We start from the raw sequence: 14,121 nt of genomic DNA on the forward strand, positions 1-14,121 counted from the left end.
GCTTAACCACAAAAAATGGATTTACCTGAAGATTTAGACACTCCAGTTTATTTCACCTGACGATTAAACACCCTAATCTAACCTAACCTACACCCCCCCCACTGTGGTGTTAGGGTGTTAAATTATAAGGTGAAATAAGCTGGGGTGCCTAATCTTCAGGTGATTAACGACAAAAAGTTACCCAAATTAGGCGATTAACGACATTACAGGGACGGATGTGGGAGAGTTTAACGATGTATAACGAGGTGTTGGTTATATCAACGAGCTTATCTGTCTGATCGATCCTGCCTCCAACGGTCGACTGGGTGAGGAAGGGAGGGAGAGTGGGAGAGGGAGGGAGGGAGAGTGGGAGAGGGAGGGAGGGAGAGTGGGAGAGGGAGGGAGGGAGAGAGGGATGGGATGGGGTACATGTAAACAAAGGCGAAGGGAGGACTAAAACATCGCTTGCTTGACTGTGTGGCGTTAGTTCACAGGTCACCACAACAGATATCCACAGGTCATCACAGGTCAACACAACAGATATCCACAGGTCACCACAACAGATATGCACAGGTCATCATAGGTCAACACAATAGGTCATCCAAAGGTCAACACAACAGATATGCACAGGTCATCATAGGTCAACACAATAGGTCATCCAAAGGTCAACACATTCACCAGGTCAAGAGATCAGAAGATCAAAATAAAATACCCAGTTTCTTCATTTAATTATAACCAGGTTCTTTATTAACATCTGACATAAAGAAAACTTTTCCTTTCTATTTAACTTTATAAAGAAACATTAATTAAACTTATGGGGAAAATATATTAATTCTCAAAAATTATTAAATGTCTCCTATTGAATTAACTAAGTCCTGGTGAACGATGATTAAGAACTCTGGTTAGGTTAGGTTAGGTTAGGGTAGGTTAGGTTAGGTTAGGTTAGGTTAGGGTATGAGAAGTAACTAAACGATTTCGGATGAGGCGGCCATCTTGGGTTACCGATCGGCTATTAAAATGAACAGATCCTTTCACCATATTTAGAGTCAACCTTTCAGACTGTTGTGGAGTTATTGTCTGGATAAAAAACAGCGGAAGAGAGAGACAAAAAAACACAAGGTAGGAGACAACAATGAACTCCACCATTTAAAAACAAGATTCAATATTGACAACGACAAAAAAAAAATCCCCAAGAAAGAGTATAAATAAATTTCTAACATAACATAAAAAAAAATAGTTTTATATAAGAAAAAGAAGCATTAATGTCTTCACTTAAGCGTCGCCCAGTGGAAAAAAAAGTCAAGAATTTTGGGTTAAATATATTCTTTCTTAAAACCTACTTTAGCAGTTTTACTCCAAGGTGACCCAGGCCATAATCCCGAGGCAGGAGATGTACTAGGGAGCCTAAAGTGGAAAACTTGGGCCAGGAGCACAGTCTGGGGTCCAGGTTATGTCCTCCCCCCCCCCCTCCCCAGCACGCCAGCACCCCAGACCACGTATACCGATATTTTATTCACAGGGGAGCGACGGTGTTGGGAGGTCGGGGGAGGGAAGTTATCAGAGGCTGTGGGTTAGAATTCTAAAATGGTTGGCGAGTTAATTTTTTTTTCCACTTAGTAAGGTGAAAGAAGGAATAAGTGAAGTTTTTTTTGTCGTAGCTTAAACGAGTTGATTGGAGATGCTTTCAGTGGACAATTTAGGAGGATAATTGACCAAAGGAACCATTAGAAGAGTCATTTGCTTACAAGAGTCGATAAGAGACGGTTCTCCTTTAACTATTTAGTGGGAAGATTAAACAGTCACCCTTAAGTATCTATTTTTATGACCTGACCTGACCTGACCTGACCTAAGAATGTCAGTAAGATCTCAACTATTGTTATTGTTTTCACTCATTTATCGAGGTCGCATGAGTGAGCTGATCAATCCTTTCTGTATCAATGTTAGCACGTATGAATCTATGTACGTGTACCCACAGACGTAGGCCTATACATACCTGGGCGTGCGTATATAATATTCACCATGGCAACCCAAGAGATTGTTATGTTTCTGAGGACTAAATATCAAGGATTGAGGTTAGGTTAGGTAAGGTTAGGTTAGGTTAGGTTAGGACTGTCATTAACACACGCACTTGACCCACTAAAAGGGCTTCCTCCGTCCACCAATACTTGAAATATTAAATTCATGTGGACCTGTAATTAATTTTTCTCCTCCAAGTCGTTTTATACAAAGGAATACATACACACACACACACACACAATAGAACACTTACACAAGCCCGCAAGAACATTCAAACACACACAAAAACACTCGCATAACCCACCCCCTCCTCACCATCTTCCCCTCCTCCCCCCTCCTCCCCCTCCATCACCCCTCTCCCCCTCCCACACCCCTCCTCCCCCTCACACCCCCTCCTCCCCTCCATCACCCCTCCATCCCCCTCCTCCTCACACCCCTCCTCCCCCTCCATCCTCCCCCTCCATCACACCCCTCCTCCCCCATCCCACCCCTCCTCCCATCACCCCTCCTCCTCGTCCACATTACCCCCCAGAGGCTGTCATTGGTGGATCCAGAAATATTCAAACCCGCCCGACCATCGTTAACTCAGATCAATAATGAAAAAACCTGAATGCTTGAGTGTCCCCCTTCCCTTACCCTCCCCTTCTGTCACTAGCCTTCCCCTACCCTTCCCCTTCTCTCTCTAGCCTTCCCCCTCCCCCCTCCTCCCCTACCTCTAGCTCCTCTTCTCCTCCACTACCTCTGGCCTCTCCCCTTTAGCCCTCCTTCCTTCTCCCCCCCCTACCCCGCCCTTCCTCTTTCCCCTATTTCAGTTTTCCCTTTCCTCTTCCCCTAGCCTTGCTCTTAGTCTTGCCCCCCTACTTTCAGCCTTCCTATTCTCTCTCTCTCTCTCTCTCACACCCCTAACCCTCCTTTTGTTCCTCCTCTTCTTTCTCTTCCCCCAATCTTCCCTTACCACCTTCCCCTTACCCCTCATCTCCCCCACCCTCTCCTGCCCCCACCCTCCCCCACCCTGCTTCCCCACCTCTCCTGGCACCCCCCCCCCCTCACCTTCATGGCAGTGGTAGCACGAACCTTGTACCGGCTGCACTTTGATCTACAGCTGTTGCCTCCTCCCTCCCTCCCTCCCCCCTGCAGCCAACCTTGACAGCACTCGCCTATGGCCTTGAAATGAGAGAGAGAGTGTTCTATAAATAATTCAATACTCGAAAACTATTTGAAAATATACCTACAAAGTCGACTGATTGATCACACACACACACACACACACACACACACACACACACACCGCCCGTTAACAGAAATACTCTCACTAGTCGTTATCATTATACCAACGGTTGAAGCAGCATCGATTGACTATGAGTTCGTTATCGATCTTGTAGCGAGTTCGTCAACACCTGAATCTGTGTGGTGAATTATCTCGTTCTCGGCGTCAGTATCAGTTGTGGTGTTTTGTCTTAATTGATGATGTTAATTCTGATTAGTTCTTGGCCCAAATAGAACTGGAGCCAATTAGGGCTTGGAGCTAATAGAACCGGGGCCTATTAGGGGTTGGAGCTAATAGAACCGGGGCCTATTAGGGGTTGGAGCTAATAGAACCGGGGCCTATTAGGGCTTGGAGCTAATAGAACCGGGGCCTATTAGGACTTGCATCTAATAGAACCGGGGCCTATTAGGACTCTCACGTCAACCTGCCCCAGCTTAACACACACACACACACGCCGTCTCTTAATTTACTTAAATATCCAGGTTCTAGGCGTAACCAAACAAAAAGTGAAGTAAATTAAAAGAGAATAAAAATAAATAAAGTAAACCTTTAAGAATTTAATTGATTAAATATTAACACAATAAAGAGCCTCGTAGGCTGTCACAGCAAATTGATTCACCATCGAAACTTTTAAGACACAAGTGATACAAAACATCGAAACATCAAAAGAATAAAAATAAAGCATTGGATTACGTTAACACTGCATAAACATGTAAAAACTATCACTGAAATTAACTAACGTGAAACACTGAATTACTTGAATACAACTAGGCAAATACTGATGGACACAGAGACATAAATAGGTACTCACATAGATATACCACATTGGTGGCGACAGGAACAACACAAATAAATTAAGTATAAGTAACAAGTGACACTCAAAGGATGTGGACTGTATGACAAGAGGACTGAACTAACTCAAGTCAGTTGGTGGGTCCTATATATAAGGTCGGCTCCCGCCACGCGACCCGCCGGTGGGTCGTTTAACGATGCAGATGGTCGTTAGAGAACAAAGAATGCTGGTTACAATACAAAATAAAGAAATAAGATGGGCTTGAACAAATAATGACAGTTAAAACCTTAACAGCACAGGGTAAGGTGACTAGAATATATAATAGTAAATTTAACACATCATTACAGGAATAATATGGAACATGGGAGCATATTATATATAAAAAAAATAGAAAAAAGTTAGACACGGTCGTAACAACACACACACACACACACACACACACACACACACACACACACACACACACACACACACGTACCCACATACATGTGTTTTGCCTTCGGTAGTAACATAATATGACCTTGGTTAAATGAGGTTGTTATGTCTTATCGATTATCCGGGTTGTCTCTTAAATTTTCGGAATGTCTCTTAATTATCCGGAATCTCTCACGTATCCAGACTGGGTTTCAATTATTTTGACCCTTTCTTAACCGGAATATCTTGAATATCCAGACTTTTTCGCATATCCGAACTGTCTCATATCCGGACTGTCTCATATCCGGACATTGGATGCATTATTTTACGAATTATTTACCTCGGTTCAGTGCATGAAATTGACACCTCCCCCTTCCATCCACCACCCCGGGCACCCCTAGAGCACCCCTCTCATCTTACCTAGATCACCACCTCCTCCTCCCCACCTAGAACACCCCTCCCCCTCCCCACCTGGAACACTCCTCCTCCCTCCCCCCACCTAGAACATCCCCTCCTCCCTCCCCCCACCTACCCCTCCTCCCTCCCCCACCTAGAATGCCCCTCCTCCCCCCCACCTAGAACACCCCTCCCCTCCCACCTAGAACACCCCTCCTCCCTCCCCACCTGAACCCCCTCCTCCTCCCCCACCTAGAACACCCCCCCTCCTCCCCTCCTAGAACACCCCTCTCCTCTACCTAGAACACCCTCCTCCCTCCCCACCTGAACACCCCACCTCCTCCCCACCTAGAACACCCCCTCCTCCCTCCCCACCCTGAAACACCCCTCCTCCTCCCCCACCTAGAACTCCCCCCCACCGAGACACCCCTCCTCCCCCCACCTGAGCCCCCTCCCTCCCCCACCTGAAACACCCCTCCTCCCCACCTGAACACCCCCTCCTCCTCCCCACCTGGGCTGCCCCCTCCTCCTCCCCCCCACCTAGAACACCCCCTCTCCTCCCCCTAGAACACCCCCTCCTCCCTCCCCACCTGGGAACACCCCCTCCTCCCCCCACCTGGGGAGCACCCCTCCTCCCCCACCTGAGCACCCCTCCTCCCACCTAGAACACCCCCTCCCCACCTGAGAACACCCCTCTCCCTCCCCTAGAGCCCCCCCTCCTCCCTCCCCCACCTGGAACACCCCCTCCTCCCCACAGAACACCCCCTCCTCCCTCCCCTGTACCCCCTCCTCCCTCCCCCACCAGGGCTTTCCTCCCCCACCCCTCCTCCCCCACCCCACCCCCCTCCCCCTGGGGTGTGCCATTAAAATTTACCCAATTAGATGGATTGTCCACATAAGGACCCACAAGCTTCCCGCAGTCTCTCTCACCCTCTCTCCTCTCTCTTTCTTTTTCTTTCTTTCTCTCTTTCTATCTATCAGTTACTCTCTCTCTTTCTTTCTATCAGTTATTCTCTCTCTCTTTCTTTCTTTCTATCAGTTACTCTCTCTCTCTCTTTCTTTCTATCAGTTATCTCTCTCTCTCTTTCTTTCTATCAGTTATTCTCTCTCTCTTTCTTTCTTTCTATCAGTTACTCTCTCTCTCTCTCTCTCTCTCTCTCTCTCTCTCTCTCTCTCTCTCCTCACTTTAACATGTATTAAGCAAAGCCCTGAAACGAGACCATTTTTCTTGAGCTTCAGCCAGCCACACAAAACTAGACCTTGTGAACGCAGTACCTAAGGCCTGTTATTGTGTACTTTCAGGTCCTGGAGGTAATACCATTGTATTTCTGGACGGCGGGAGGCTGAGAGGGAGTGGGAATAGAGAGTGGGAATGTGAGTGGGTGGGAATATGAATGTGTGGGTGGGAATAGAGGGTGGGAATGAAGGAGGGAATGAGTGAGTGAAAATGAGTTGGTGGGAATGGAGGAAGGAATGCGAAAGTGGGAATGGGGGAAGGAATATGAGTTGGAATTGAGGAGTGGGAATAGGGATGGGATTGTGAGTGGAAGAGAGTGGGAATGGGAATGGGTTAAATAAATATTCACCTGTGAGAGCTCATCAACTAAAGATCGGCAGTGCTGGTAGGACAATGCTTCCCCTCACTTTCTCTCACTTTCTTACTTTCTCATTAACTTTCTTTCTCTCTGATTTCTTGTTTATTTATTTCTGCCCTCACTTCTTTTCATTTTCTCACTTTCTTTTTCTCTCTCTTTTACTTGTTTTCATTTTCTCACTTTCTTTTTCTCTCTTACTTTCTTCCTGTCTCATTTTCATTCTCTCAATTTTTTCTATTCCATTTTGACTTTCTCTTTTTTTCTTCTATATTACATCCTCACATTTTCCTTTCACTCTCATCCCTCTCCCTTTACCCTCTCTCCCTTTCCCTTTACTTTTACCCCCTCCATTTACTCTCTCTCCCTCTCCCTTTACTCTTACTCCCTCCCTTTACTCTCTCTCCTTCTCCGTTTACTCTCATCCCTCTCCCTTTACTTTTACCCCCTCCATTTACTCTCTCTCCCTCTCCCTTTACTCTTACTCCCTCCCTTTACTCTCTCTCCTTCTCCGTTTACTCTATCTCCCTCTCCCTTTACCCCCTCCCTTTACTCTCACTCCCTATCGCTTTACTCTCTCTCCCTCTCCCTTTACTCTCACTCCCTCTCCCTTTACCCTCACTCCCTCTCCCTTTACCCTCACTCCCTCTCCCTTTACCCTCACTCCCTCTCCCTTCAGTAACACGCCCTATCTTCACACTCTCCCCCCCTCTCCCTCTTCCCTTGACCTACTTGTCGCCGCTCTTTCCTTCCTCTCCCTGTACTCAGGCTGTGAGGGAGAGCGCCAGGGTACAGCCAACTATCTCTCTCTCTCTCTCTCTCTTCGTCCCCACTTCATTTCATTTCCCTTCTTCCTCTTTCTCCCTTTCAACCATTTTCACTTCCTCCTTCTCTTTACTCACTCCCTCCCTCTCTCTCTCTCTCTCCTTCTTTCATTCTTTCCTTTCCTTCTCCATTCCATTTTCCTTCTTCAATCTCTCCTTCACTCCTTTTCACGTCCTCCTTCTGTTGTCTTTTCCTCCCTCTCCACACCAGCTGTTGCGTGTTTACACCTCCCACAACAAGCAACTTTCCTCTATACTTTCACTTTATACTTTCCTGCACACTTTCACTATGCATTTCCTACACCTTTTTCCCCTCAATACTTTCTTCCTAACTTTTATTCTATACCTTATGTTTACACTTTATACTTTCACTATACTTTCATTATGTTTTTTAGAGTTTCTATCGTATTTTCATTATATACTTTTTGTAATACTTTTATTCTACTTTCTTTAATGTTTTTCTCTTACTTTCGTGTTATACAGTACTCTCTCTCTCACTCTCTCACTCTCTCTCTCTCTCTCTCTCTCTCTCTCACTCAGTAAATAAATTAAATACAAGTAATTTTCTTCATTATCATCACGACACAACACACAGTATATAGAAACATTAATTACATACACAAATTAAACGAAACGCAACTATACACATTAAAACAAATATACACATTAAAACAACCTAACTATATACACATTAAAACAAGTACTGCATATACATTAAAACACCATAACTATACACATTAAAACACCATAACTATACACATTAAAACACCATAACTATACACATTAAAACACCATAACTATACACATTAAAACACCATAACTATACACATTAAAACACCATAACTATACACATTAAAACACCATAACTATACACATTAAAACACCATAACTATACACATTAAAACACCATAACTATACACATTAAAACACCATAACTATACACATTAAAACACCATAACTATACACATAAAAACACCATAACTATACACATTAAAACACCATAACTATACACATTAAAACACCATAACTATACACATTAAAACACCATAACTATACACATTAAACATATAACTATACACATTAAAACACCATAACTATACACATTAAAACACCATAACTATACACATTAAAACACCATAACTATGCACATTAAAACCACCATAACTATACATTTAAACACCATAAACATAGCATTTAAAACACCATATTTAATAACACATTAAAAACACCATAACTATGCATTAAAACACGCCATAATATACACGTTAAGACTTCCATAACTATGCATTAAAACACCATAACTATACACATTAAAACACCATAACTATGCATTAAAAACACCATAACTTATACATTAAAACACCATAACCCATACACATTAAAACACCATAACTATACATTAAAACACCATAACTATACACATTAAAACACCGCCAACTATAACATTAAAAAACACCATAACTATACACATTAAAACACCATAACTATACATTAAAACACCATAACTATACATTAAACACCATAACTATACGCATTAAAACACCATAACTATGCACATTAAAACACCATAACTATACACATTAAAACACCAAAACTATACACATTAAAACACCATAACTATACACATTAAAACACCAAAACTATACACATTAAAACACCATAACTATACACATTAAAACACCATAACTATACACATTAAAACACCATAACTATACACATTAAAACACCATAACTATACACATTAAAACACCATAACTATACACATTAAAACACCATAACTATACACATTAAAACACCATAACTATACACATTAAAACACCATAACTATACACATTAAAACACCATAACTATACACATTAAAACACCATAACTATACACATTAAAACACCATAACTATACACATTAAAACACCATAACTATACACATTAAAACAATATAAACCAAACAAGGTGGTGAGGTGAAAACAGTAACTTGAGAGTCTGTCTACCTGAATCACCTGTCTACCTGAATCACCTGTCTACCACAATCACCTGACTGTATCACCTGTCTACCTGAATCACCTGACTGTATCACCTGTCTACCTGAATCACCTGACTGTATCACCTGTCTACCTGAATCACCTGACTGTATCACCTGTCTCCAGAATCACCTGACTGTATCACCTGTCTACCTGAATCACCTGACTGAATCACCTGTCTACCTGTATCACTATCCTATCAGGTAAGCCTCCATGAATCACAGACCAGCCGAGAGTCAACATCAAAAGCCGTGTTTCCAATTGCCATTTCTCTTAATATTTCAGCCACCGCACACCTGTCGCCATATTTAGTCAGGTGTATAATATTTCTGTCTGTCTGTCTGTCTGTCTGTCTGTCTTTCTGTCTGTCTGTCTGTCTGTCTGTCTGTCTCACTTTTAGTAATAGTCTAAGTAAGAGAACATCTATATCAAGGTATAAACCATGTATGTATGTATGTATGTATGTATGTATGTATGTATGTATGTATGTATGTATGTATGTATGTATGTATGGAACACTACAAAGAGAGTGACAATACATAGAAAACAATGGAATAAGGGAGGAGAGATGAGAAGAGGAAATAAGGGAGGTGAGGGAGAGGAAACAAGGGCGGTGAGGGAGAGGAAATAAGGGAGGGGAGAGGGAGGAAATAAGGGAGGTGAGGAGAAACAAGGGCGGTGAGGAGAGGAAATAAGGGAGGTGAGGGAGAGGAAATAAGGAGGTGAGGGGAGGAAATAAGGGAGGTGAGGGAGAGGAAACAAGGAGGTGAGGGAGGAAATAAGGGAGGTGAGAGGAGGGAAACAGGGCGGTGAGGAAATAACGAAGAGACACACAACAAAACTGATGAACAACACAGTAGGGAGAGAGGTATTACAACACAGCCCCGACCAGGAGGCGCGTGGAGGTGGTGAGAGGAGGCCATGGAGGTGGGTGGTGGTGTGAAGACAGAAAGAGGAGACCTTGGAGGACACAGGGGGTGGTGGTGAGGACAGAGGGAGGAGACCTTGGAGGACACAGGGGGGTGGTGGTGGGACGGGGGAGGAACCTTGGAGGACACAGGGGTGGTGGTGAACAGAAGAGCGCGGAGGACACAGGGGGTGGTGGTGAGGACAGAGGGAGGCCTTAGAGGACACAGGGGGGTGGTGGTGAGGACAGGGGAGGAGGAGACTTGGAGGGACACAGGGGTGGTGGTGGAGACAGAAAAGAGAGGAGACCTTGGGAGGACACAGGGGGTGGTGGTGAGGACAGGGGAGGAGACCTTAGAACACAGGGGGGTGGTGGTGAGGACAGGGGAGAGACTCTGGAGGACACAGGGGGTGGTGGGTGAGGACAGAGGGAGGAGACCTTAGAGGACACAGGGGTGGTGGTGAGGACAGAGGAGGAGACTGGAGGACACAGGGGGGGTGGTGAGGGACAGAGGGAGGAGACCTGGAGAACACAGGGGGTGGTGTGGTGAGGACAGAGGAGGAGACCTGGGAGGACACAGGGGGTGGTGGTGAACAGAAGAGAGGAGACCTTGGAGGACACAGGGGGTGGTGGTGAGGACAGAGGGTAGGAGACCTTGGGACACAGGGGGTGGTGGTGGTGAGGACAGAGGGAGGAGACAGCAGGACGGGGGTGGTGGTGAGGACAGGGGAGGAGACCTTGGAGGACACAGGGGGTGGTGGTGGGTGAGGACAGAGGGAGGAGACAGTAGAGGACACAGGGGTGGTGGTGAGGACAGAGGGAGGAGACCTTGGAGGACACAGGGGGTGGTGGGGACAGGGAGGAGACCTTGGGGACACAGGGGGTGGTGGTGAGGACAGAAGAGGGAGACCTTGGAGAACACAGGGGGTGGTGGTGAGGACAGAGGGAGGACAGGAGGACACAGGGGGTGGTGGTGAAGACAGAAGAGAGGAGACCTTGGGACACAGGGGGTGGTGGTGAGGACAGAGGGTAGGGACCTTGGGACACAGGGGGTGGTGGTGAGGACAGAGGGAGGAGACCTTGGAGGACACAGGGGGGTGGTGGTGAGGACAGAGGGAGGAGGCAGGAGGGGGTGGTGGTGAGACAGGGGGAGGGACCTTGGGACACGGGGGTGGTGAGGACAGAGGGGAGGAGACCTTGGAGGACACTGCAGGTGGAGGAGGGAGCACAGCGCGGGGCCCGAGCCTGGAGACCAGATGATCAATAAAGTGTTGCATGGAGGACAAACCCCAGAGATGCCGCACCTAGCTACGTCACGGGGGTAACTACGTCATACAAAAACTACGTCACACAGCCATCTAACGTCACACGGTAATTACGACGTCAAACAGCTAATTACATCACATAGCCACCTACGTCACATGGTAATTACGTCACACAGCCAACTACGTCACACAGCTAACTACGTCATACGATAACTAAGTCACATCAATTAGGTCAAAAGGTAACTATGTCACTTGATATCCTTAAATAACAACTACGCCACAAAGGAAATGCCGTGCATCACGTCACAGCCTCAGTAACCAACTACGCCATGCAGCAGACGACGCTAACTCTGCCTCAAAACAACTACGCAGGCGGCAGGTTAGGTTAGGTTGATCTGCTAATGACTAGACTATTAATTTAGCTAACTGTTAACTACACTCTCCATCAATTAAGTACACTACTAACTACGCACACCATCAATCAGGTCCACTTTTAACGACGAACAAGTAACTGCGTAGCCCATCAAACCACGAGACTCAATAGAGACATCAACATGGAAATTCTCAATCAAACACGTCAATTATTTAAGTAAACTACGCCGCCAAGAACGAGTCACAGAGGGAACCACACCAGAAGGGTAACTACGCCGCCAAGGAGTCAGGGAACCACACCAGAAGGGTAACTACGCCGCCAGAACGAGTCACAGAACCACCAGAAGGTAACTACGCCGCCAAGAACAGTCACAGAGGAGGAACCGAAGGGTAACTACGCCGCCAAGAACGAGTCACAGAGGGAACCACACCAGAAGGGTAACTACGCCCAAGAACGAGTCACAGAGGGAACCACACCAGAAGGGTAACTACGCCGCCAGGAGCAGAGTGGGGACACACCAGAAGGGTAACTGTGCCAAGACGAGTCACAGAGGAACCACACCAGAAGGGTAACTACGCCGCCAAGAGTGAGTCAGGGGAACCACACCAGAAGGGTAACTACGTCGCCAGAACAGTACAGACGGAACCACAGAAGGGTAACTACGCCGCCAAGAGTGGTGGAGGAACCAAGAAGGGTAACTACGCCGCCAAGAACAGTCCAGGGGAACCACAGCAGAAGGGTAACTACGCCGGCAAGAACGAGTCACAGAGGGAACCACACCAGAAGGTAACTACGTCGCCAAGAACGAGTCACAGGGGAACCACACCAGAAGGGTAACTACGTCGCCAGAACGAGTCACAGAGGAACCACACCAGAAGGGTAACTACGCCAAGAACAGTCCAGGAACACACCAGAAGGGTAACTACGCCGCCAGAACGAGTCACAGAGGAACCACACCAGAAGGGGTAACTACGACGGCAGAACAGTCACAGAGGAACCACACCAGAAGGGTAACTACGCCGCCAGAACAGGTACAGAGGAACCACACCAGAAGGGTAACTACGCCGCCAGAACGAGTCACAAGGGAACCACCCAGAAGGGTAACTACGTCGCCAAGAACGAGTCACAGGGAACCACACCAGAAGGGTAACTACGCCGCCAAGAACGAGTCAGAGGGAACCACACCAGAAGGGTAACTGCCGCCAAGAAGAGTCGGGGAACCACCAAAGGGTAACTTCGCCAAGAGGTCACAGAACCACACCAGAAGGGTAACTACGCCGCCAAGAACGAGTCACAGAGGAACCACACCAGAAGGGTAACTACGACGGCAGAACGAGTCACAGAGGGAACCACACCAGAAGGGTAACTACGACGGCAGAAAATCACGATGTTAGATGATCATTTAAGAAAGAACCACGACAAGGAAGACCTAACTGAGGCAGCAACAGGCTAGGACACCACGTCAAGAAGAGGCCCCAACCACGTCAAGGAGCCACCTTAATATATCAAGATGGATCAAGATGGAATTAGGAACTACGTCAACAAGGAATCAAACACCACGTCAACACCTAACCTAACCACGTCAAGAAGACCGTTCCTTTACCGTCAGAGAGAGAGAGAGAGATGCTACATCACTTTCATAAGAACAACGGTACATAGAACAGGTACATGAACGGAACAAGAACAACGGTACATGAACAACGGTGAACGTACATGAACAACGGACAGAACAACGGTACGCAAACGGTGACCAGAACAACGGTACATGAACAACGGAACCGAACACAGGCACTAACGGTACACGAACAACGGAACAGAAACAACAGTACGCGAACAACGGTACGCGAACAACGGAACAAGAACAACGGTACATGAACAACGGAACATGAACAACGGTACATGAACAACGGTACATGAACAACGGAACAAGAACAACGGTACATGAACAACGGTACACGAACAACGGTACATGAACAACGGTACATGAACAACGGAACAAGAACAACGGTACATGAACAACGGTACATGAACAACGGAACAAGAACAACGGTACATGAACAACGGAACATGAACAACGGTACAAGAACAACGGTACACTGAAAGCATCTGGCCGTTACAATTATTTTAGAACAATGGTACATTAAGTGAACTTTCCCCTACACACACACCCCCCACACCACCACCACCCACCCCCACCACCACCCCACTTTTACACACCACCCCCACTTTTCCCCACCACCACCCACTTTTCCCCCACCACCACCACACCACACACCAC

At 46.4% G+C, this 14,121-nt stretch overlaps 1 protein-coding gene across 1 annotated transcript in view; it reads left to right on the forward strand.

Moving 5' to 3' along the window:
* LOC121868211 (proteoglycan 4-like) overlaps positions 1-14,121 on the forward strand; it is an 89,972-nt gene that overhangs the window by 9,720 nt on the left and 66,131 nt on the right. Inside the window, exons 2-4 of the mRNA XM_042368523.1 lie at positions 12,166-12,326; positions 12,473-12,629; positions 12,778-12,989. Coding sequence (XP_042224457.1) covers positions 12,166-12,326; positions 12,473-12,629; positions 12,778-12,989 — 530 coding nt within the window. The remainder of the gene's footprint in view (positions 1-12,165; positions 12,327-12,472; positions 12,630-12,777; positions 12,990-14,121) is intronic.

This window comes from Homarus americanus, unplaced genomic scaffold, assembly GCF_018991925.1.
Source record: "Homarus americanus isolate GMGI-L3 unplaced genomic scaffold, GMGI_Hamer_2.0 scaffold19318, whole genome shotgun sequence".
Taxonomy (NCBI): Eukaryota; Metazoa; Arthropoda; class Malacostraca; order Decapoda; family Nephropidae; genus Homarus; species Homarus americanus.